Genomic DNA, 21514 nt, shown 5'->3' with positions numbered 1-21514 from the left:
AGACCTGGGAAGATCCCCTGAAAAAGGGAAAGGCTACCCACTCCAGTATTCTGGCCTGGAGAATTGTATAGTCCATGGGGTTGGGTAGAGTCAGGCACGACTGAGCAACTTTCACTTTCACCATGTTATTCTCACTGTAAAATAATCAAACAGTATTCATAAAGTATACCCTCCAAGCTCTCTTTGCTTTGGTGACATTTTAATGTGTCACCTGCACCTTTTAAAAGATATTTAACATATATTTTTTAATATATATATAATAAATATATATGCATATATATGTATTTAGTAGGCTTTTTTTTTTTAAGCTCTTTATATCTGAATTACCCAAAGGTTGGCTATTAAAGGGGAAATTGTCATGAAAAATTAGAATATTTAAAATGGAATTTTCGATATTACTCTGCTTGTCTGCAAGCTCTCTAACTTATTTTAAAGAGGGCCTCAGGAAGCCAGAATATGCAGGCAGTTGATTGTAAAGACATATGGCTAAAAGCAGGAAGACACTATACAAAGGTGTGGTAGAACTCTCAAATTCACCACTTCCCACACCATGCGTGTGCAGTGCCAGCACTGTGATTGGCAAGTTGGATGAAGTGTATGATGCTGGCAGTGTTTTTGATCTGTCTTTGCTAACTTATTGCATGGTTATATTCACCCTCATAGTGTCAAAGTCAACACAAGACGTGATTAACATGTTCTATTTTTCATTCCTGTAGGTGCTTAAAGAACAGTACCTTGGCTACAGGAAAATGTTCTTGGGAGATGCTGTGGATGTGTTTGAAGCCAGGCGAGCAGAAGCCAAGAAGTGGCAGAATGCACCCCGAGTCACTACTGGACCCACCCCCTTCAGCAACATGCCAAACGCAGCAGCCGTTGCCATGGCTGCAACTCTTACACAGCAGCAGCAGCCTGCTACAGGTCTGAATGCATTCAAGTTATAGCTTCTTACTGTTAAAGTGCAGAACACTGATGTGCATTTTTATGAGTCTTCCTTTTGTGTTAGCACTGAAGAAATTTCTGAGTAACTGTTCCAGTACAGTCTAAAAATTGTGATGGACACAATTATAAACATATACCTGATAAAAACACAGGGTAGTCTTAGCAATAATTAATTATCAATTAGATACTGAATATTGTGAATTTACTTCATGTTATTTGCTGTGTTGCTATAAATGCCCTTTAGAACATGGTGTTTCACTACTGAATTACATTTAAGAACAAATTCTAAATTTGTGACTGTATCGTATATTGTTTTAAAGTCAGAGGTAAAGTAGCCAGAGGTTGCATTCTTCTCTCTGTGATGCTGACAGGCGGTATGTTCTCGCATGCAGTGGTTACAGAATGCCCACACTCAGGATGAAGTATGTCTTTTTTGACTGAAAGTGTGTTGAGAGCAGTAGGTTCGTATAATGACTGAAAACAGAACAGGCCTTCTTAACCAAATTTAGAAGAAAGTACATGCTGGAATTGTTCATACCTTTCAAATGAACAGAACAGTGGCAAGAGCAGGAAAAAGATGTTTTGAATTGCTCTGGATTGTGCGTGAGGTATGTGCTGGGAGGAGCAGATGAAATAACTGGGGAGCTACTGGAGAGCAGATAATTGTAGTCCTTGGTTTAATTTCACTTCCTATGAGAGAGACATTTCTGTGGTCCAGTTCTGCATGTTTAGTTTGGCCCTGGGTCTTTCAGAGATTATTGTCTTTTTATTTCTGCAGTCCCTGTTTTGTCAGGCTTGAAGTGTGACATAGAGAAATACAGTCTTAATGGATACTGATTTTTTTTACGCATTCATACTTTTTTTTTTTTTCATTCATACATTTTTGAATAGTGCTTATGAGTTACTCTATAGCATGTGTCTTTCTGAGAGTTCCATAGAGTCCAGTAGTAGGTTATCATGTACAAAAGTAAAAAAATGTGCATGTCTAGATTACATTCAGGCTGCCTCTACAGGAGAAGCATTCTCTGGGTTTTACTGTTGGCAATTTAAAAAATTGTTCTTCACACTTGGAGATGACAGAGTTGACTTAACCATCAGTGAATGGCTGATAATGGCTTTATGCCAAGTCCCCCACGTTCCATGGCTGGACCCATGTGGACAGTGGCCCACATAGGCACTGTGTAGTAGTTCTCTAGCTGGCTAGGGTGTGGGACTGCATTCTTATATTACAGAGGGAAAAAGTCATTGTGGCATTGGTTCCCAGCAGGTCGTTGTGGGGTGGGTAGAAATCGAATCAGCCCTGCACTGGTGCCTTCAGTTCTGATGATTTATTTAACCAGCTCATCAAACTAACTGTAGTACTAGTTTACTTTTCAGAGCAAATATTAATTCTAAAATAGACCAGAGAAAGCAGTACTTGGTTAGGTATTCTTTAAACGTAAGAGATTTCTATTCTAATCAGTAAAACCGAAGAAAAGTCAGTTATCTAAGCTGTTATGCTATAAGGGTATTATGTTCTGTGGTGTACGCTAAAATTGAGGTAAAGTCACTTGTTGGATTTTTGTTTTATACACTTTCTTACGTAGGCAGTCTCGAGAGGTTTGTAGGTTTCCCTGCATACGTTTTGGGCTTAGGAAGATACTTGTTCATTCTTTGAGTGCCTCCTCTGTGTCAGACTCCAGGGATAGCAAGGTAAACAGTAGAGATGTGTCTGTGCTCTCTGTAGTGGTGGAAAATATTAGCTTAATTTAGAGGAACCATCCTGAAGCACCCTTTGCTCATGTGCTTGGGTTCTTTTAGATCTTTGCCAGGCTTTGGGGACACTGACTGCCTTGTACCTTCCCTGCATTTGTGAGGCCCATCTAGGGCTTTCTGATCAGGTGGCAGGAATTGTAATTTATTAACCTAAACAGTCTTACAGTGTTTTCATTTTGCATTGTATGGATTTTTGAACTGAGAAGCTGAACAATAGTGATGGTTGTGTGCTGTCTTCTTGGTTCCCTTTTGTTTCTCTGAGGGTCTCCATGCTCTGTGGCGCATCCTTTCATGCCTCTCTGGGTCAGTCAGGGTCCGCCGCTTGAGTCATGTCGCCCACCACTGGAGTGAGCCTGAGCAGCTGTTAGATGCATGCAGCCCGTTAGAAACCCCTCTTTATCGCATTGTGCTTTGTACTCATCTCTTGTTCCTTATGTCCTGTGACTGGTGACATCTTTAAGTGCCAGTAACAGAATCTAAAGACCATCTAGGTGAAGCTGGGTGAGGCTTGTATGCTGTTTTTAATCAACCCTGTTGGTCTGTGCAGGGTTTGAGTTGTCAGGAGGCTTTGCTTCTGTTTGCATATAGGTTCTTGACTTTATTAATGTAAAAAAAGCAGACCGCTTCTTAGGCTGCTACCTTCTGAAGGTGCATTCTGTGTAGTCTTTCTTGGAGGTGGAAGTATGGACGTCAGTGACTTCATGATCCTCCTTCAATGTCTTTTAATGAAAAAAAAAAAATAGACCTAAGGCCTGTGTGATTCTGGTTATTGCTTCTGAAAGCTGAAGAGAATTGATGACAAACTCCGCAGGCTATTTATGTATGAAATTAACTTCATATGTGGATAGATTACGTGCTGGCATATCTGGAGCACGCTGTCCACCATGCTTCTGAAGCCTCTTAAAAAGCTTAAGACATCGACATTAGGCTTTTCAGTGTAATTTTTACTTAGGATAGATTGTTTTAAGCTAATGAACTGGGATTAAGTTTTGTTGTTGTGTTTTGATGCTTTTAAAAGTTCTTGATGTTTACATAAAAAGACTTTTCTCATGTGACTTAACTGCTGTTTTTAAGGAGAGCTGAGACATTTTGTTAGGAATTCCTACTTTCTAGCTTTTAGTGTAGGTTTGGACATTTAAGGTGTATTGCTAAATAGGAAACTTCTTCATTTGAGTTTCTTGTGGTTTTACAATTTTGTTGTATGTAATAACCAAAGGAGCATTCCCCACAAAATCAGTGAGCAAAAATTTTCAAATCGGGGAAAAAGCAGTTTTTGTTTTTTAAGAAAAATTATTACTTTAAAAAGTATGATTTAGGAATAACCATCCTAATTACATTAGGTATTTTGAATGATCATTCAAAATTATAAAAGAAAAATTTAGCACTTTAGTCCTTTTCCTGTGAATTCAGTTTTACTTTTAAGAAAGTAGAATTTATTCTGAAAAATATGAATTAAAGTGCTAACTTGATTTTGTTATGTGTGAATATAATATACAGTAACTTTTGTAAAATGTTACTCTACATGAAGGTTTCACTTTGGGCAATCACTGGGATATGTTACTACTAACTGGGTATTATTTATGGAACTAAGAGCCTCTCATTGAATGACTAATGACTATTCAGATTTTGAGACAGACTTCTTGAATTGTTTACGTAATCTTTGCCTGAAGGATGTAGATTCTGCTTTCTAAGAGTGAAACTAATTTATATGGTGGCCAGAGTGTAATATATGCTAATACTTTGGCATGGGAGATATTTATCATGAGTTTTTACTATTAAAAAATGTTATACATTTGCCTACTAGTTTTATAAATGATGTTGCCTTCAGAATTTGTGTGAAGGTACAAAACTCAAAATATCATGTACCTGTTGTGCAATGGAAAGTCTTGTCATTCTTAGAGTTCTTGATTACCTATATCCTGAATATTAATGATTAGAGTTGCTCTTAAAAGCAGACCCGCACACAACGAAAAGCATGTTATGTGAGTAACTCTTGGGACTTGTAGGGCTGAGGGCTGTGGTGTACATTATGCTCTAGGGTCTTCCACCAGCAGTGCCTCCTATGAACACGTGACACTTAAGTCTCTCAATGTTAAAGAAACTGGACGTGTGTTTTCTACATAATACTTCTGTTAGAAATAAGAAGGTAATATGCTTAGTTTCTTTTTCATATAGTAACATTTTACAAAAGAGCTGCTAGGCAGGTATTTTATTCTCAAGTTGATCTCAAACTGGATGTAAAAATTTAAATCTTTTCTAATTTATTTTTTAATAGTAGTATAAGAACTCTGGCTACTGTTGGTCTTTATTTTCTGGGTAGAAGCTATTTGGAAAGTCCAGTTTCTGTCCCAGTGTAGCAAAATGTAGTTTCTTAGTTTCTTTTTTCTTCTTTCTTTAATGTTTTATAATTTTACACTACCTTTTTGAATAAAGAAACCTCATTATTCACTGAACAACTTGAAGGCTTTGATTTCTTTAAGAAGTCTAAATATCAGTCTGTATGTTACTTTGGCAGTTCCCTCAACTTTGAGATGCACTGATCACTGTGCTTGAAAAAGACAAGACTGAAGATTGTACTATGAAATTTATCAAATAATTTTCATAAATTATCAAGTGAGAGATTTTTAGATTTTTGTATTCTGCTTAGTTTTAAAAAAAAAGTAGTTAAAAAAGAGAGGCTAGTAAGTTTGATGCTATTCTTGCCAAACAAACTCAGCCAAAATCTTTAACAAATGGGAAAAGGATGACTTAATCGTTTTGCATCTGAGTACGTTTTCCAAAATGTTGAGAAGAAACTTCTGAATTGAAATCTTGAATGTATTGAATCTGTCAAGGTACACAGCAGTGCCTTTGTAAATGTTCATTCTCTATCTTATTTAATCAGGTGATAAGTGGTGTGATGTAGCAGAGCCTAACAGTAGAACTCAGTTATCACTTTTTGTGAACAAGTTGGAATTGTCATGTTACTGTGTAATTGATTTGCTTTAAAATGAACAATAAATTTAATAAAATAAAACATTGTCTTGTTTTTTTATCTATTTATTTATATCATTTATATTTTCTGTAAGAAATCATGCCTAGTTTTTGGTACTTACACTTATGAAGTAACATGATGGTTTTGCATGTTAGTGTCAGTCTCCTTTGATCAATTGGGACTTGACTCTAACAGTAAGGAGCTTATTTTAAAAAGAAAAAAGTAAAAACCTTTACTGATTACAGCAACTAATTTTAACAGAAAGCAACTGGGGAGATCTAAAATCATTCTAGAAGAGAAACTAAAAGAACTATAATTTACAATACATTAAAGATTTCAAATTATTTAGTAGGTTAAACTAACACTCTTTTCGTATGGTAAGCCTCTTTTGTCTTAAGTGTGAACAAGTTAATTTTTTTTTAAATTTATTTTTGAATAGGTAAATCTGCTGGGACAGATAAATTAGGCTGGGGAGACATCCTGAAAACTAAGTTTTAGCAAATAGAATTTGTTAAAAATAATGACTGTTCATTTTAAAATTAATTTCATAAAGAAACTTTAATCTTGAAAGAGTAAGGCAAATTTGTTTTTTTTCCCCCCCATTTTTTTTTTTTTTTTTTATACCAGGGCCACAGCCATCTCTGGGAGTTAGTTTTGGAGCGCCATTCGGCTCAGGTATTGGCACTGGCTTGCAGTCAAGTGGCCTAGGTTCTTCAAACCTTGGAGGTACACTTTAACTTTTCTCATATTGCATTGCACTATGATACATTCGAATTGCTATTAGCCTGTAAAAACCTCTAAGAGGATCTGCTCTTTGGGAAGTTAAGGTTCTATCTGGCCAAAAAAAAAGGATTCTCTAAACATATCAGTGCTTTTTAAAATTATTAGATCTAGAATTTTAAAAATCATTTCCTCTCTGAACAGTAAATGTAAAAATGTATTAAAATCAAATGGTAAGGGTGTTCCTATTTTCAAAGCAATATGCTAAAATATGAATTTGGAAATTGCTTTTTTTTATTAAATTAACTTTAAAAAGTTAGTTGGAGTTCAGGCTACTTCTGGACAGACATTGTCCTAATCATCTTTCTTTTCTGAAAATGCAGTGCTTTAAATGGGGAAATAATTGTATCATAAATTGAACAACCCAACTTCTGTCCATTTCTAAGCACTTTTGGCCTATTTGCCTTTATGTATACTTCTATACATAAGCAATTAAGTTGATTTCAATAGTTTTTATAACGTAACTAATTAGCAAGGAAAGCCTTCTGCAAAATATGCTGAAGTACAAATGCATTCCCAATTCTCTGGTGTGGGTATTTGTAGGTTGATTGTATTTTGACAGGTGCACTGTCATGTAATGAGTAAGAGTCCCTTATTGCCATCAGAATATATCATCATAAGAGGTGAAGCTTATTAGCTATATGGTTATGTAATATATTAGACTGTGTTAGGAATTATTAGAATTAATAGCAGACAGCATAATTCCTGTGGTCTATATTCCAGTTTGTCACCATATTTCATAGAGTTACAGGCAATAATACTATCAAACTCAATAATTTAGATAAACTATTGCAAAGTAGGCAAAGATGATTTTGAATTTCATTTTTTGAGCACTTGAAACAAGTCTTCAAGTACTTAGCAGACTGTGCTCTAGAACTCTATGATGAACACATGTTCTTTATTTAAATTGTGACTAGTGTTGTTAAGAGCAAACCATGCTGCCCCCACTCCCAGTTTCTCAGGGTTGCATTGCTGGTACTGTTGCAAGAGCCTGCTCTTCCTGCGTAGAATTAGTGACTGACTCTCGTGTGGTCATGCACTTTTACAGTGGTAAACTTAAGTGAAAGTGTTTTTGTAAAAAGGAGAATAAAATTACTATGCGGTACATTGTGTTTAAATTATCGTGCATGTGCTTATTTATGAATTTAGTCTTTTTTCTTTTCAAAATGAAATAACCCCTATAGATATATGTATATGTGTTTGAGGAAAGTCATACTTAAATGGTCACTGAAATTTCTAGTCTGTTTGGGAGAGAAAGTACTATTCTTATTTTTTTATGGCTTTGTTCTTTAAAAATTACTGAGGGGTTGTAAGCTTAGTCTAAGTAGAGCTAAATGTTTTATTTGAGAATTGATCTAGTTCTTCCAGAAGTCTTAGACAAAGGGGTAAATAGCAGGTCTCGATAGGGCCGTGGTTTCGACACTGTTTATTACTGGGTGTGGCTTGTCGGTACCCTTTCACCTGTGTTTTACCTCCCTGTGTCTCTCTATCACCCCCACTAGGCTTTGGAACTAGCTCTGGTTTTGGATGCAGCACCACAGGGGCCTCCACATTTGGATTTGGAACAACAAATAAACCCTCAGGAAGTCTTAGTGCAGGTTTGTGTGTTTTAGCCTGAATTTCAGGCCATTAGGTGCATTATTTTAAAAGTATAAGTGTTGTTACTTCCAATATCAAAAAAAGATCCCTGATTCAGTTTCTACCCCTGGATGAAGCCTACAAGCCCAATATTCATATAGCTTTCTCTCTCATACGCTGAAGGTCGGCTTAGTAGAACCTTTCTAACAACTTAAGTTTGATATAATAAATAATTACAAATGCTGTTAACTATGTAGAGATTATTTTGAACCCTAAGACTAGTTTTATGCTTGAACAGTTTTTCTTTCATTATTACAAAAATAAACCCATTGTGAGTTTTAACCCAGTTTTTATCATTATTCATTCAGGAGAATAATTTTTCTCCTGAAGAGATACAGTTACATAAGTTATAAATTCTTTAGTTGCAAGTCCCTCTGATTTTAAGAATACCAATCCTACAAATGATGATTAATTGGATGCTTTGCTTTTGAAATAGATATAATCTTTTGACACTTCTAGTAGAGAATTCCATCTGCTTGTGCATTTTTTTCTGTATTTATAAATAATGACTTGTTATATTTTATTTCTTTTTTTTATTTATTTACTCTTTGTGGTCTCGCAGCACAGCTTGTGGGATCTTAGTTCCCCAACCAGGGCTGAGCCCAGGCCCTTGGTAGCGAAAGTGTGGTAGATTCCCAAGCACTGAACCACCAGGGAATTACCAGTAATGACATATTTTATTGTACAATGCTTAGGGATTAATAGCATGCTTAAAATAACAACAATTTAATGTGGATTAGCTTTTTAATTGAGGAAATTTTAAGGAAATTCCATTTAAGTAGTGTTTAAATTCAGTAGTTCCTAGGAAGTAAGACAATAGAATTCAGTGATATCAGGATTATAATTTAAATATGATATGCTAACATTAATTAGCTAGGCAGTATTTGATCTTAACTATGTGAAGGCTCTTATAAAATAGTAACAATTGGTACTGCTCTCCCATGTATTCTTTGTCCTGAAAGTTGTGGTTTGAGGCTTTCTTAGAGGACTTAGAGTTGTGAGGGTGGGTCCAAAGGCCGGGAAAGTCTCTCCTCTACATTTTGGTAAAGTGTATTTGGATGGCTAAGGAGGAAGGCACCTTGGCATATTTAATTAACACAAAAGTGACTGCCAACTTGAAGTTTTCTGTTGATTTCAGTTACTTGTGTAAGGTTTCTCTCTTGGCTTGGATCACTCAACTTGTATCTATAATAGGGCCACTTAGTTGTCAGCTAAATTATTTTTCTGTAAAATTCCATGTTAGAAATTTAGGGCCCTAAGACATTTGCTGTTTTCATGGGCTATATATTCTTTCAGCTAGAGAATTATCCCCATTTTTTACATTTGTTTTTGTGACTTAACTTCTGATATGAATATTTTCTTCCCTAAACATAAGGCTTTGGCAGCTCAAGTACATCTGGGTTTAACTTCAGCAATCCTGGCATCACGGCATCAGCGGGTTTGACATTTGGGGTGTCCAATCCTGCCTCTGCAGGCTTTGGGACAGGAGGACAACTCCTTCAGTTGAAGAAACCTCCAGCTGGAAACAAAAGAGGAAAAAGATAAACCTATGAGATGATGTGCTGAGAGAACCCATAGCAGCATCATTCATTCTCTGAGTCTATTTTTCTAAAGTTGATGCAGTAAATAAATTGCATCCCAGGAGATTTATAAAGTTTTGATATTTTTCCTTACTTCTGGAATTTGAACTCTGTTCTTGTTTGCCATGCTAAACAACTTTTCTCTTTGTGAATTTGAAACCTAGTTGTATATCTTTCTTTATTTTGATTCTCAGTGTAAGAAATATTCTTATTACATCGCTGATTGGTAAAACCTACTACTAAACCTAGTGTTTTAGCAATGTTTTTGTTGAAAAGGTTTACATTATGTGAATATATGCACATTTGTTTCTTATATGGATGTTATGAACTCTAGGACCTATACTAGAATCTGTGTGTTCCTTGACAAAAGGCCTTTTGAACTACACTGCAGGGCATCTTGTGAATATGTATGTAAAATATATACAGGATAATACACACAACCGTGTGTGCATATAAAATATATATTTACAGACCTACAACTTTTGCCTCAGACTGTTCCCCTTTTCTAAGGGTGTTCCATTTTTCACCTTTTATGCTTCAAATCCTCAGTGCTTGTAGAATGAGGAGCTAAAGGTACCAGGTCATTATAGTTACTTGCTTAAAGACTTAGTGAAATGGTTACTGGTGTAAATATTGGCCAACTCAACAACATTGCCCCCAGTCTGCCCTATTTTCGTTTCCACCTTAATCTCAGCAGCTCCTCCTGTCGAAGGCTGCTGTGAGACTGAGCAGACATATCTGTCAACAACTTAACTCCCCTATGTATTCTTATATCCAAGATGAACCTTCAGGAGCACCTTTGAACTCCAGACTGGTGTCTGGGGGCAAAGAGCTTTGGAGCCAAATTGATTCTATGCAGGTGTAGGATGCACTATTGCTTTAGTGGAAACTTCTCTAACTATTCCAATACAGAGTTCTTTCTTACAGGGCTATTGACATTGACACCAAATGGAGTGGCTTATCAGCCTCTTTTATGTCTTAAGTAAGTGCATAATTTGAAATAGAGAAATGGTATATTTTAAGAAAAAAAGTATTCTCTGTAGCAACAGTAAACTATCCCCTGTTTTAACAGTGAACAGACAGCTCCAGGTAATAACACAGAGACATGTCAGGTTCCATCTGTGTATTATTAGTATTAGTGATAGAGAGTGGGTGAAAAAGAGAGCCCGTGGAAAGAGAACTGCCTTAGCCATGATTTCAGACAGAAACCGTTATGTAGACCTATTTATCTTTCAAGTACAGTTTTCAGGTGAGATGCTGAACATGGAATTTCATTGAAAATAGTTTAATTTTTTATATAGAAGGTTTTGTACATAATGTGCATCAAGTGAATATTTTCAGAATCATTTTCACCAAGGCACCTTTTTTTCTAAAATAGGTATTACATACAATATATATACATATATATATATTTTAGTATAATGTTAGTTGGGTTTGACAAAAGTGTTGTCAAGTCTGTTTTATTTATCTGCATATATCGATGATTGGCTTTTGGAATTGAAGTTTTTGCACCTTGATGCATTAAAATAAGGAAAATGCTTTGTTTCTGAGCACTGAAGTTGTTTTTATTTTTTGCATACTTCTCTAATACTGCAGTCCCCAGATCCAGGTTTTGGGGAAGGGTAGGAAAACATGTGTTTAATTAAATACACAATTATAGCAAACTTTTTTTAAAAAAAAAGGACATTGCATTGTGCTGCAAAAAATCTGGATATTTATATTTCTTGGGTTTTTTTCTTTGTATTTTACATTTTAATATGTTGACCATTGGGACTTTGTAATGAATCTGTTTGTGACAGGAGTTTAAATGTGTCGTCCCCGTGTTCACTGTGTCCCCACTCTGTCCAGAGCCTGTCATGATGTAAACAATAAAATTTACTGTGTCAGCTGCTTTGAATCTTTATAGGCGTCAGTAGTCGTTCTTAATACATAATTTCCTTATTATTCCTTATTATTTCCTCTTTCATTCTCTGGTTGGTTTTTGGTGTTTTGTTTTCACTGGTTTATACATCTTGCTTTTTTAAAAAAACAAAAACAAAAGGCTGAGCACAAGATAGCAAGTACTTCATCACTCACTTTTGTCTTTGCAAAATTATAAAGACATTTTAAATTATAAACAGAAATACTGAGTGAAAAGTGAAAGTTGCCTTCAACTCCTGGGCCCCAGTCTGACTCTCTTCCGCACAGTGTCCAGTCTTCGAAGTTTGGTGTGTATCCTTTCAGACCCTTTAAAAAATGCCTTTCAACTTGTGTACAGATGTTCATTCTTTTTCTCTCATTTTCTCACATTTTATCCTTTTCCTTTTTTCTAACAAGTGGCTTAAAGGTCTATGTATTCCGTGACTTGCCTGTCTCTCCTTGAGTGGCGAATCAGGGACATCTCTGCACGTCAGTCCGTGGAGACTGACTCTTTGCTGACTGACCATGGCATGGACGCCGGGTCATCCGCTCTAGCCGCTCCCTGTTCTTCCCAGTATTTCACTTTTACAGAAAGAGCTGCAGTGAGTATCCTTAAACATGACAGTTGGTGCTCATGTTTAATGCTTCTTTGGGATTGATTCTAGAAGAGGAATTGCTGAAAGAAGCATACAGAATGTATGTTTTAATGTCAGACTGCCTTCCATAAATGCTGTATAAACATGCTCCTGCTCTGTGAGTGCCCGCTTCCTGTCTGCAGCCCTAGATAACCATCAGTCTTTTAAGTCCATGTGAGCTGGAGCTTTTTAGCATAAATGCTAGTTATTTGCATATTAATGTAGTTGCATATTAATATCCTGTGTCCATTTTATACCAGATGACTTGGGAGTTTTTTTCTTAATGATGTCTGTAGGTAACATAATCTAACATTTTTCTTAGGAGACAGACAACTCCTAGCTGCCTTTCTGGGAGTGAGCTCAGCTTCAGATCCCTGCCTGGAACCTGTGTGGTCCCTGGCAATTTCTTTTTTAGACCTCAGCTTCAGCACCCGCAAAGTGAGGACAATAAAGACATGTGGTCGTATGAGGGCTGTGTCTACATGAGGCACTTGAGTGCGATCCCTGACCCTGTAGAGCCTTATGTTGGGTTACTGCTCTAGGACCTTTAGGGTGTATCTATTTCGTCAAGTTCGATTTTTTCTTAGGAAAAATACTTCTGGGATTTTTTTATTAGGTTTATGCAAATGAAGTCTGTACCTGGGGAGAATCAGTGTCTTTCTATGTACCACCTGGTATGTGCATTTTTTAGGTCTTGTCTTTCAGCAAGGTTTTCCAGTGTGTGTTAGCTCCCTGATGGTTTCCCCTAACAGCTTCTTAACTCTATTTCTCACTGAGGGTCTTCATCCTACAGTCAGTACAAGGTCATTCACATTATTACAGATGCAGATTAACTGTTCTTTTGTGATAATATAGTATGCCCAAGTTATGTACTACTAATCCCAAATAGGGGCTTCCCAGGTGGCTCAGGGGTAGAGAATCTGCCTGCCAGTGCAGGAGACGTGGGTCCGATCTCTGGGGTCGAGAAGATCCGCTGGAGAAGAAAATGGCAACCCACTCCAGTATTCTTGCCTGGGAATCCGCATAGACAGAGGAGCCTGGTGAGCTACAGTCCAGGGGGTCGCAAGAGTCAGATACAACTTAGCAACTAAACAGCAATCTCAAATAGTGTCTTTGCAGCAAGAGAATCTGAATGGTGCCTCCAGAAATTTTGCAGTGGGGATATTTCTGTGTGGGACATATTTGAGTTGGAATGGTTTATCAACAGACAGGCAGCATCACCTTCTATGAGCCTTGCTGCAGCCTCTCACTGTGGATGAGCCTGGCTGCAGTGTGCCTTCCGGAGCACACACCGCAGGGTGTTACTCAGGTAACATTACTCCATAATGTGGACCAGTGTCCTGGGAGCACCAGGGAGTGCAAATGTGAATCTCACTCACAGTCGTGTCTTGCTTGTATGTAGTCTGTAATGGGCAGCGCACTCAGAACTTTATATACTTGACCTTGTTTAGCCTCATTTCTCTCAAAAGCAGAAATCTTCCATGTCTAGATGAAGGAACAGGGTTAAATTAAGCAGCTTCCATGAGGTCGCACAGCTGTTAAGTCCTGGAGCTGGGGATTTTCTGTGATACAGGATTTTCATGTCCATCCTCTCCATAACACTAAAGGTCATGTGATGATTTTTACAGTAGGGTTACACACCTGCAATAGACTAGATCACGGCAGGTGAGGTGAGTACAGAGGTCTCTGTCATATGTGGGGTCTAAGGAGTGTTCTGAAGATATGGGAGTGCTTCACAGCCTGACCTCTACTCCCACCCACCCCTTTGGGCACCCTTGCACACCATGGCCCTTCTAGGACACCATGTCCCTTCCACCACTCCGCTTGTGCACCAGCCATTTCTGTGAAAGTGAAAGTCACGTTCGACTCTTTGCGACTCTGTATAGTCCATGGAATTCTCCAGGCCAGAATACTGGAGTGGGTAGCCTTTCCCTTCTCCAGGGGATCTTCCCAACCCAGGGATTGAACCCAGGTCTCCCATGTGGTCTGGAGTAAATGTTGGCCTTTCAGTGCCATCTTTTCTCACCCTGAACACACACCTACAGTCTGCGTAGACTTTGGGTCTCAGGGTGCACGTAAGGAATTACGTGGTTTCCTTGATGGGTCTCTCTGTCTCCCACTTTAGATTGAGTAGTCCCAGAACAGGAACCCTGTCCTCTGTTGTTTTGGTTTGGTGTTGTATCAATACTTACCATCTCATTGAATTTCATAAATACCTCTGAATTAAGTAATTAGTACAGTGGGAAAAGGTTAGTTAATTTGGTGACCCACTGCCAACCTTTCTCTGGACTTTGGAACCACGCTGCTGGTGTAGAATTTTGCTCCACCACTTACTAGGCATGTGACCTTGGTCAGGTTTAACATCTTTGTATCTCTTTAGTAAAACAGCACTACTGATGTTCCAGGTTGACTATGCAGACTAAAATGAGTTAACTTAGGTAAGATGAAAGCTAAGCATGTAATAAGTAGTATCTACATGTGTCCTAGTACAGTCTAAACTATTTTTTTCTTTTTCTCTCAGGCAACAAATCACAGGTTTTAACTGGATTTCGAAAAGCCAGTATGACAGAAGTCAATGAGCTAGGAAGAAAAATCCAGTTCTGAGCAGGCACTGAGTCAGCAAATGTCTACTTTGCAAGAAACTTCCAATTGTCATCTTGGGAATCTCATTTGTCGTAGAGTGAGTCTGATCAAGATTTTTAGAACTCAGGAAAGAAAGCTCGCCCCTGTTGTTTAAGGACAACCTAATGGATTATATACCAGATCCTAGGAGTGTTTAAAGCAATTGCAAGCAGCCTGCTAATCCAGTGTATGCAAGGAGTAGAGGAAAATTCACAGATGGAAAAGGGAAAGCTGACCCAAAACGCAACTGGCCAAGTAGAGTGAATTAAATGTTTTTAACTTTACGCAATTCATACTATTTTTTAAAAAAGAGCTTTATTGAGGTATAATATACATACCATAAAGTGAATGAAGGGTGTGTTTCAGTGGTTTTTAGTGTATGGACAAAGTTGGGCAACATCACAGTCTAATGTCAGAACACATGGGTGTGTGTGCTCAGTCGCCCAGTCATGTCAGACTCTCAGCGACCCCGTGGACTATAGCCCAACAGCCTCCTCTGTCCATAGGATTTCCCAGGCAAGAATCCTGGAGAGGGTTGTTGCCATTTCCTTCTCCAGGGTGTCTTTCTGACCCAGGGAAGTCCTGGGGTCTTTACTGCACCTGAACATCTTTGCCACCCCAAAGAGAAACCCCATATACATTAGCAGTCACTTACCGTCACCACCACCCCAAGGACTCGGGACCGTTCATCTACTGTCTGTTTCTACATAATTTGCCTATTCTGGCCGTTTCATATAAACATGACTAGCTTCTTTCACTTAGCACAGTGTTCCCTAGGGCCATCCATGCTGTAGGAGACACTACTTTATTCCTTTTTGTTGCTGAATAATATTCCATTGTGTGGATATAATCTATAATCAAATGTATAATTTTTTTAATCAAACATGATTAAATCTGAAGGACAGAAAGAAACTGGAAAAATATGAATAGAGTTTTAGGAACCTGTGGTATAATGTTTAAAAATCCAACGTCCGTGTGAAAAGACTCGCAGAAGGGGAAGAGATAAATGATGGAGCAGAGACTGCTGCTGCTGCTGCTAAGTCGCTTCAGTCGTGTCTGACTCTGTGCGACCCCATAGACAGAAGCCCACCGGCTCCTCTGTCCCTGGGATTCTCCAGGCAAAAACACTGGAGTGGGTTGCCATTTCCTTCTCCAATGAATGAAAGTGGAAAGTGAAAGGGAAGTCGCTCAGTCATGCCCGACTCTTCGAGACCCCATGGACTGCAGCCTACCAGGCTCCTCCGTCCATGGGATTCTCCAGGTAAGAGTACTGGAGTGGGGTTCCATTGCCTTCTCCAGGAGCAGAGACTACATGGAAATAAATAACAGCCAGACACTTTCTAAACTGGATGAAACACATGCCTTTACAGACTCAAAAGGCTCACCGAACGCCGAGCAAAACAAATTCAAAGACAGTCTGCCAGATATAGTCAAACTCCATGAGACCCAAGATAGAGAAAAAAGGGGACTTTGCTGGTGGTCCAGTGGTTAAGACTCTAAGCTTCCACTGCAGGATTCAATCCCTGGTCGGGGGACTAAGATACCACATCATGCATGGCAAAAAAAAGAAAAAGTTAGTATAAGAAAATAATAATTAGAATAATGATGAATTTCTCCTGAGAAAACATGTCTGTTAAGAGCACTGAAGGGAAATGGATGCAGATGTATGCTTACGATGACTCAGAGGCCAAGGGTGTTGGGGGAGACTAGGGAGGGTTTCCAGTTACTTGATCATGGCCAAGTTTATAGCTGTGCTTTCCAACACACTAGCCTCTAGCCTTGGGTGTCTATGTAAATGCAAATTAACTGAAAGTAAAACTGAAGATGCGGTTCTTGAGCCAGGCTAGCCACATTTGAAAGCCGTGTGTGACAAATGACCACCATACTGCACTGCATAGATCCAGGATGTTTCCATCATCACAGTCCTACTGGACGGTGCTGGGTGCATGCCCACGGGAGTGGGTACTGACAGAGACTCTGTGGAGGAAGGGAAGTTAAGGGACCCTGAGGCCAGGGTGCTGTGAGGACTATGTACACGGATATTGGAGTCAACCAGAATCTCCCAGGAGTAGTACTGGAAAGAGTGGGATTCAGAAGCTAAAGTCTTCCAGGAAGGAGAGAGGAGGAATGACCCAGAGTAGCCAGTGGTGCAGCCTCATGGCCTGAACTTTGGAGCGCAGGGATTTTTTGAAAGCACGAGGGAGGTTGGCCCAGAAGCATCCTCTGGCAGACACCTGTCTCCTGGCCAGGTGTAGGGGATATGAGAGCAGGCTGCCAGGGAAGCAGCGCCCTGGGGGGAAGGTGGGTTTCCGTCAAAGCGAGAAGACGAGAATCCGGTTCTGAGGCTGTAAGGGACTTTGCTGAGAACTGACCTCCACTGCAGACACAGAATTCAAGAACTGGGGAAGGGTGGGTGATAAGATTAGGGGTCAATGTGCAAGGGTGTAACATGTTTAAGTGTCAGGCTTGAGGGGTGGGTGGGGAGTGCTGGGGTAGCACATTGTTCAGTCGCTCAGTCGTGTCCCTCTTTGTGACCCTACAGACTGCAGCATGGACTCTGTGACTCTGTGGACTGCATGCACGCCAGGCTTCCCTGTCCTTCGCTATCTCCCAGAGTTTGCTCAAATTCATGTCTGTTGAGTCAGTGATGCCATCCAACAATCTCATCCTCTGTCATCCCCATTTTTGTCAGTCTTTCTCAGCATCAGGGTCTTTTCTAGTGAGTTGGCTCTTCACTTCAGGTAGCCAAAGTATTAGAGGGTAGCCAAAATATTGGAGCTTCAGCTTCAGCAGCAGTCCTTTCAATGTATATTCAGGGTTGATTTCCTTTAGCATTGACTCGTTTGATCTTCTTGCTGTCCAAAGAACTCTCAAGAGTCTTCTCTAGCACCACAACTAGAAGGCATCAGTTCTTCAGTTCTCAGCCTTCTTTATGGTCCAACTCTCTCATCCATACATGATTACTGGAAAAACCACAGTTTTGACTATATGGATCTTTGTCAGCAAAGTGATGTCTCTGATTTTAATATACTATCTAGGTTTGTCATAGCTTTTCTGGATCAAGCGTCTTTTAATTTCATGGCTGCAATCACCATTTGCAGTGATTTTGAAGCCCAAGAAAATAAAGAGTTTCACTGTTACCATTTTTTCCCCATCTATTGGCTGGGGGGATGGGACTGGAAGGCATGTTCTTAGTTTTTTTGAATGTTGGGTTGTAAGTCAGCCTTTTCACTCTCTTTCACCTTCATTAAGAGTCTCTTTAGTTTCTATTCCCTTTTTGCCATTAAGGTGGTATCATCTGCATATCTAAGGTTTATTGATATTTCTCCCGGCAATCTTTTGATTCCAGCTTGTGATTCATCCAGCCTGGCATTTTGCATGATGTACTTACTCTGCTTATTTTCAAACACATATGCATGCTTCCCAGGTGGCACTAGTGGTAAAGAATCTGCCTGCCAGTGCAGGAGATGCCAGAGACATGGGTTTGATCCCTGGGTCAGGAAGATCCCCTGGAGGAGGGCACGGCAACCCACTCCAGTATTCTTGATGGGGAATCCCATGGACAGAGGAGCCTGGTGGGCTACAGGCCATGGGGTCGCACCGAGTTGGACATGACTAAGCACATACTTCCCTAAACGTTTCATTTAGCTTGTTTTTGAGTGTTATAAACATGCTACCTTGTATGTAGTCTGCAAATTGCTTATTTTCTCTCAACATTATATTTTGAGGTTTACCCATGTTATATCTAGGTATATCTAGGTTCGTGAATTTTCATAATGGTATAACATACATTGTGTAAAGCTCACTGTTTCTGTCTCCTGAGGGTGGAGCTTTGTCATTCTTACACCATTTTCTATGATGAACCCATGAACATTACCAAGTGTGTTCCCTGATACACCATGTAAGAGGGTCTCTGAGGCAGGGACCTACTAACTGATTGTGACCATGGCTCACAATTAGTAAGCCATGAAAACAAATTAACAGAATGCAACCAGCATCTGTAGATTTCAACCAGACCTGACATGTTTCAGTAAGCCCCAGAATGAAGAACAGACAGTGTACAGAGGAGGGGCCTGGTTGAACATAGGAGAATCCTCAGAAAAGCCATATTGTGGACCAGGGTACATAGCCTCACAGATGCTATCATGGCAAAGCTGAGAAGATTCTAGGACTTCAAACACCAGGCTTCTGAAACTATTGGATCAAAGATGATATTTACCAAGAGAATGAATGTGTGCTTTGAACACAATTATTTAAGCATTCTAGCAGAGACGGTGCTTCCAGAAATGTGAAGAAAAATGATCAACCACAAATGAAAGTGGAGAGAGAGGGGCACATGGATTCAGCTGGAGCATCTGTCTGCTCTGCCCAAAACGAGTCATTTGGGAAAAAGTATAAGCTTGAGACAAAAAGATAAGCACACGTCCTTCTATTCCACCATTCATCATGTCTCAAAGCTATGGTTTTTCCAGTAGTCATGTATGGATGTGAGAGTTGGACTACAAGGAAAGCTGAGCACCAAAGAATTGATGCTTTTGAACTATGGTATTGGAGAAGACTCTTAAAGAGTCCCTTAAGACCCTTAAGAGTCTGAGAGCCAACTGAGGAGGGCCAACCAGTCCACCCTAAAGGAAATCAGCCCTGAATATTCATTGGAAGGACTGATGCTGAAGCTGAAGCTCCAATATTTTGGCCACCTGATGCAAAGAACTGACTCATTGGAAAAGACCCTGATGCTGGGAAAGATTGAAGGTGGGAGGAGAAGGGGACGACAGAGGATGAGATGATTGGATGGCATCACCGATTCAATGGACATGAGTTTGAGTAAGCTCTGGGAGTTGGTGATGGACAGGGAGGCCTGGCGTGCTGCAGTCCATGGGGTCGCAAAGAGTTGGATGCTACTGAGGGACTGAACTGAACTGAACAGAAACATTTGTGGACAGGTTTTTGTGTGATTGCAGGTTTTCATTTTTCTTGGTAGATTCCTAGGAGTAAAATTGCTGGGTCATATGGTAAGTTTATGTTTAACTTTTTAAGAAACTGCTAAAATGTTTTCCAAAATTATCGTACTGTTTTACATTCTCACCAGCAACATATGAGGATTTTAATTTCTATCCACATCCTCACCAACACTTGTTATTGTCTGTTTTTTATTATAGCCATTGGGGTTTTAATTTGCATTTCTCTAATGACTAACGATGTGTAGAATTTTAAAATGCGATTCTGAGCTTTTGTGTATCTTCTATTCAAACCTGTTGTGTATTTTTAACTTGGGTCATTTGTCTTATTGAACTGTTCTGTGTAAGTCCTTTGCCAGATATATGATTTGCAAATCCTTTCATAATGGAGTTTTTTGAAGTGCAAGCATTTCTTATCTTGAGGAAGTCAAACTCTTTCCTCTTTATAGACTGTGTTTTTGGTATCCTAAGAATGCTTTACTTAATCCAAAGTCACAAAGACTTTGTTTTCTTCTAGAAGTTTTATGGTGTTAGTTTTTATATTCAGCTCTATGATCTATTATGAGTTAATTTTTTTATGTGGTGAGATGTAAGGGTTTAAATTCACCATTGTGTATGTGGATATCCAATTGTTCCAGCATCCCTTGTGGAAAAATGTTCTTTTGAGATGTGTGGAGTGAAAAGACGTTTACCTTCTTCCTAGGTACTATATAGATTTGTTACAGCGTCCCTGAAGAGTTTGTATATCAGCTGGCGTATCTATAGTCATGTTCATACACGGTTTGTGTGACTCTACTGATTGTCTCTAGTTAAAATAATGCTCACAAAGTTAACAAGTCACTTTAAAAACTGGGTGAACATCAAAAATCATCAGTCGCCTGTAATTGCAAACTGGAAGCAAATTGGCAGTGTTTCTACAAGCTCTGCATTCATGGCCAGTTCACACCATATCCACCCAAGTGCTCCCTCTTCCACTGGATGCTCCTGCTTTCCTTTGCATCTCCTATTTCTTCAAGGTGGAGGGGAGAGGAAACTCTTAAGTTTTCCTGAAAGACAGCTGGGGAGGATATAATGAGTCAGGACTGCCTTTCCGGCTGTGATGGCTGGTCGGGCGGGCAGGGGAGGGCAACTTCCTTTCCCAGCCTGTTTTCCAGATAATTCTGCCTTAAGGTATGGCTGACAGAGGGGTCCAGGTCCACTCTCTGCTCAGCTGTTCCCTGGGCTTTGATGTCCTGGATGAGAGGTTGCCCTCTGGAGCACAGGCATCATGCTGTACTCCAGACCCCGCATCACGCGAGGAACAAACAGCACACCTGGAGCAGACCCAGCTTCAGGATGCTTCCCATCCCCGTGAGCATGTGTGTATGCAGGTTACATCACACACCACACATGCTTGTGTCCCCCCCCGAGTGCCTGCCTTTCTCAGGGCCTTCGCTCACCCACTGTGGTCACTCTCTGGGGTTCTTTCTGTCTGAGCTCGAACGGAGCAGTTCTGACTCTCAGGTCCCTAGGGACAGCGCTGTGACCACAGTCAGCAACCCGGGAACTCAGAGTCCATCCTGATGGACCATCCAGATGAAGGGCTGCTCTGTTCTCTGTTTAAGCAAAACAGAGATGGTCAGATTGAATCTAAGGCAGTTTTCTCAGAATGGGGCAGAGGCCATGCATATCAAAACCACCCAGAATGCTTGTAAAAAGGTAACTAACCATGACTTACTGAATCTGGTTGGGGGA

General features: G+C 39.6%; 1 protein-coding gene across 1 annotated transcript in view; it reads left to right on the top strand.

Moving 5' to 3' along the window:
- The window catches only part of NUP58 (nucleoporin 58), a 30811-nt gene extending 19244 nt beyond the window's left edge, over positions 1-11567 (top strand). The window contains exons 12-15 of the mRNA XM_043477809.1: positions 717-918; positions 6296-6394; positions 7951-8046; positions 9462-11567. Coding sequence (XP_043333744.1) covers positions 717-918; positions 6296-6394; positions 7951-8046; positions 9462-9631 — 567 coding nt within the window. The 3' untranslated portion in view covers positions 9632-11567. The remainder of the gene's footprint in view (positions 1-716; positions 919-6295; positions 6395-7950; positions 8047-9461) is intronic.
- Positions 11568-21514: the final 9947 nt, after the last annotated feature.

This window comes from Cervus canadensis, chromosome 9 (genome assembly GCF_019320065.1).
Source record: "Cervus canadensis isolate Bull #8, Minnesota chromosome 9, ASM1932006v1, whole genome shotgun sequence".
NCBI classification, from domain to species: Eukaryota; Metazoa; Chordata; class Mammalia; order Artiodactyla; family Cervidae; genus Cervus; species Cervus canadensis.
The sequence above is the reverse complement of the archived record's forward strand: the minus strand, read 5'-3'. Positions and strand labels throughout refer to the sequence as shown.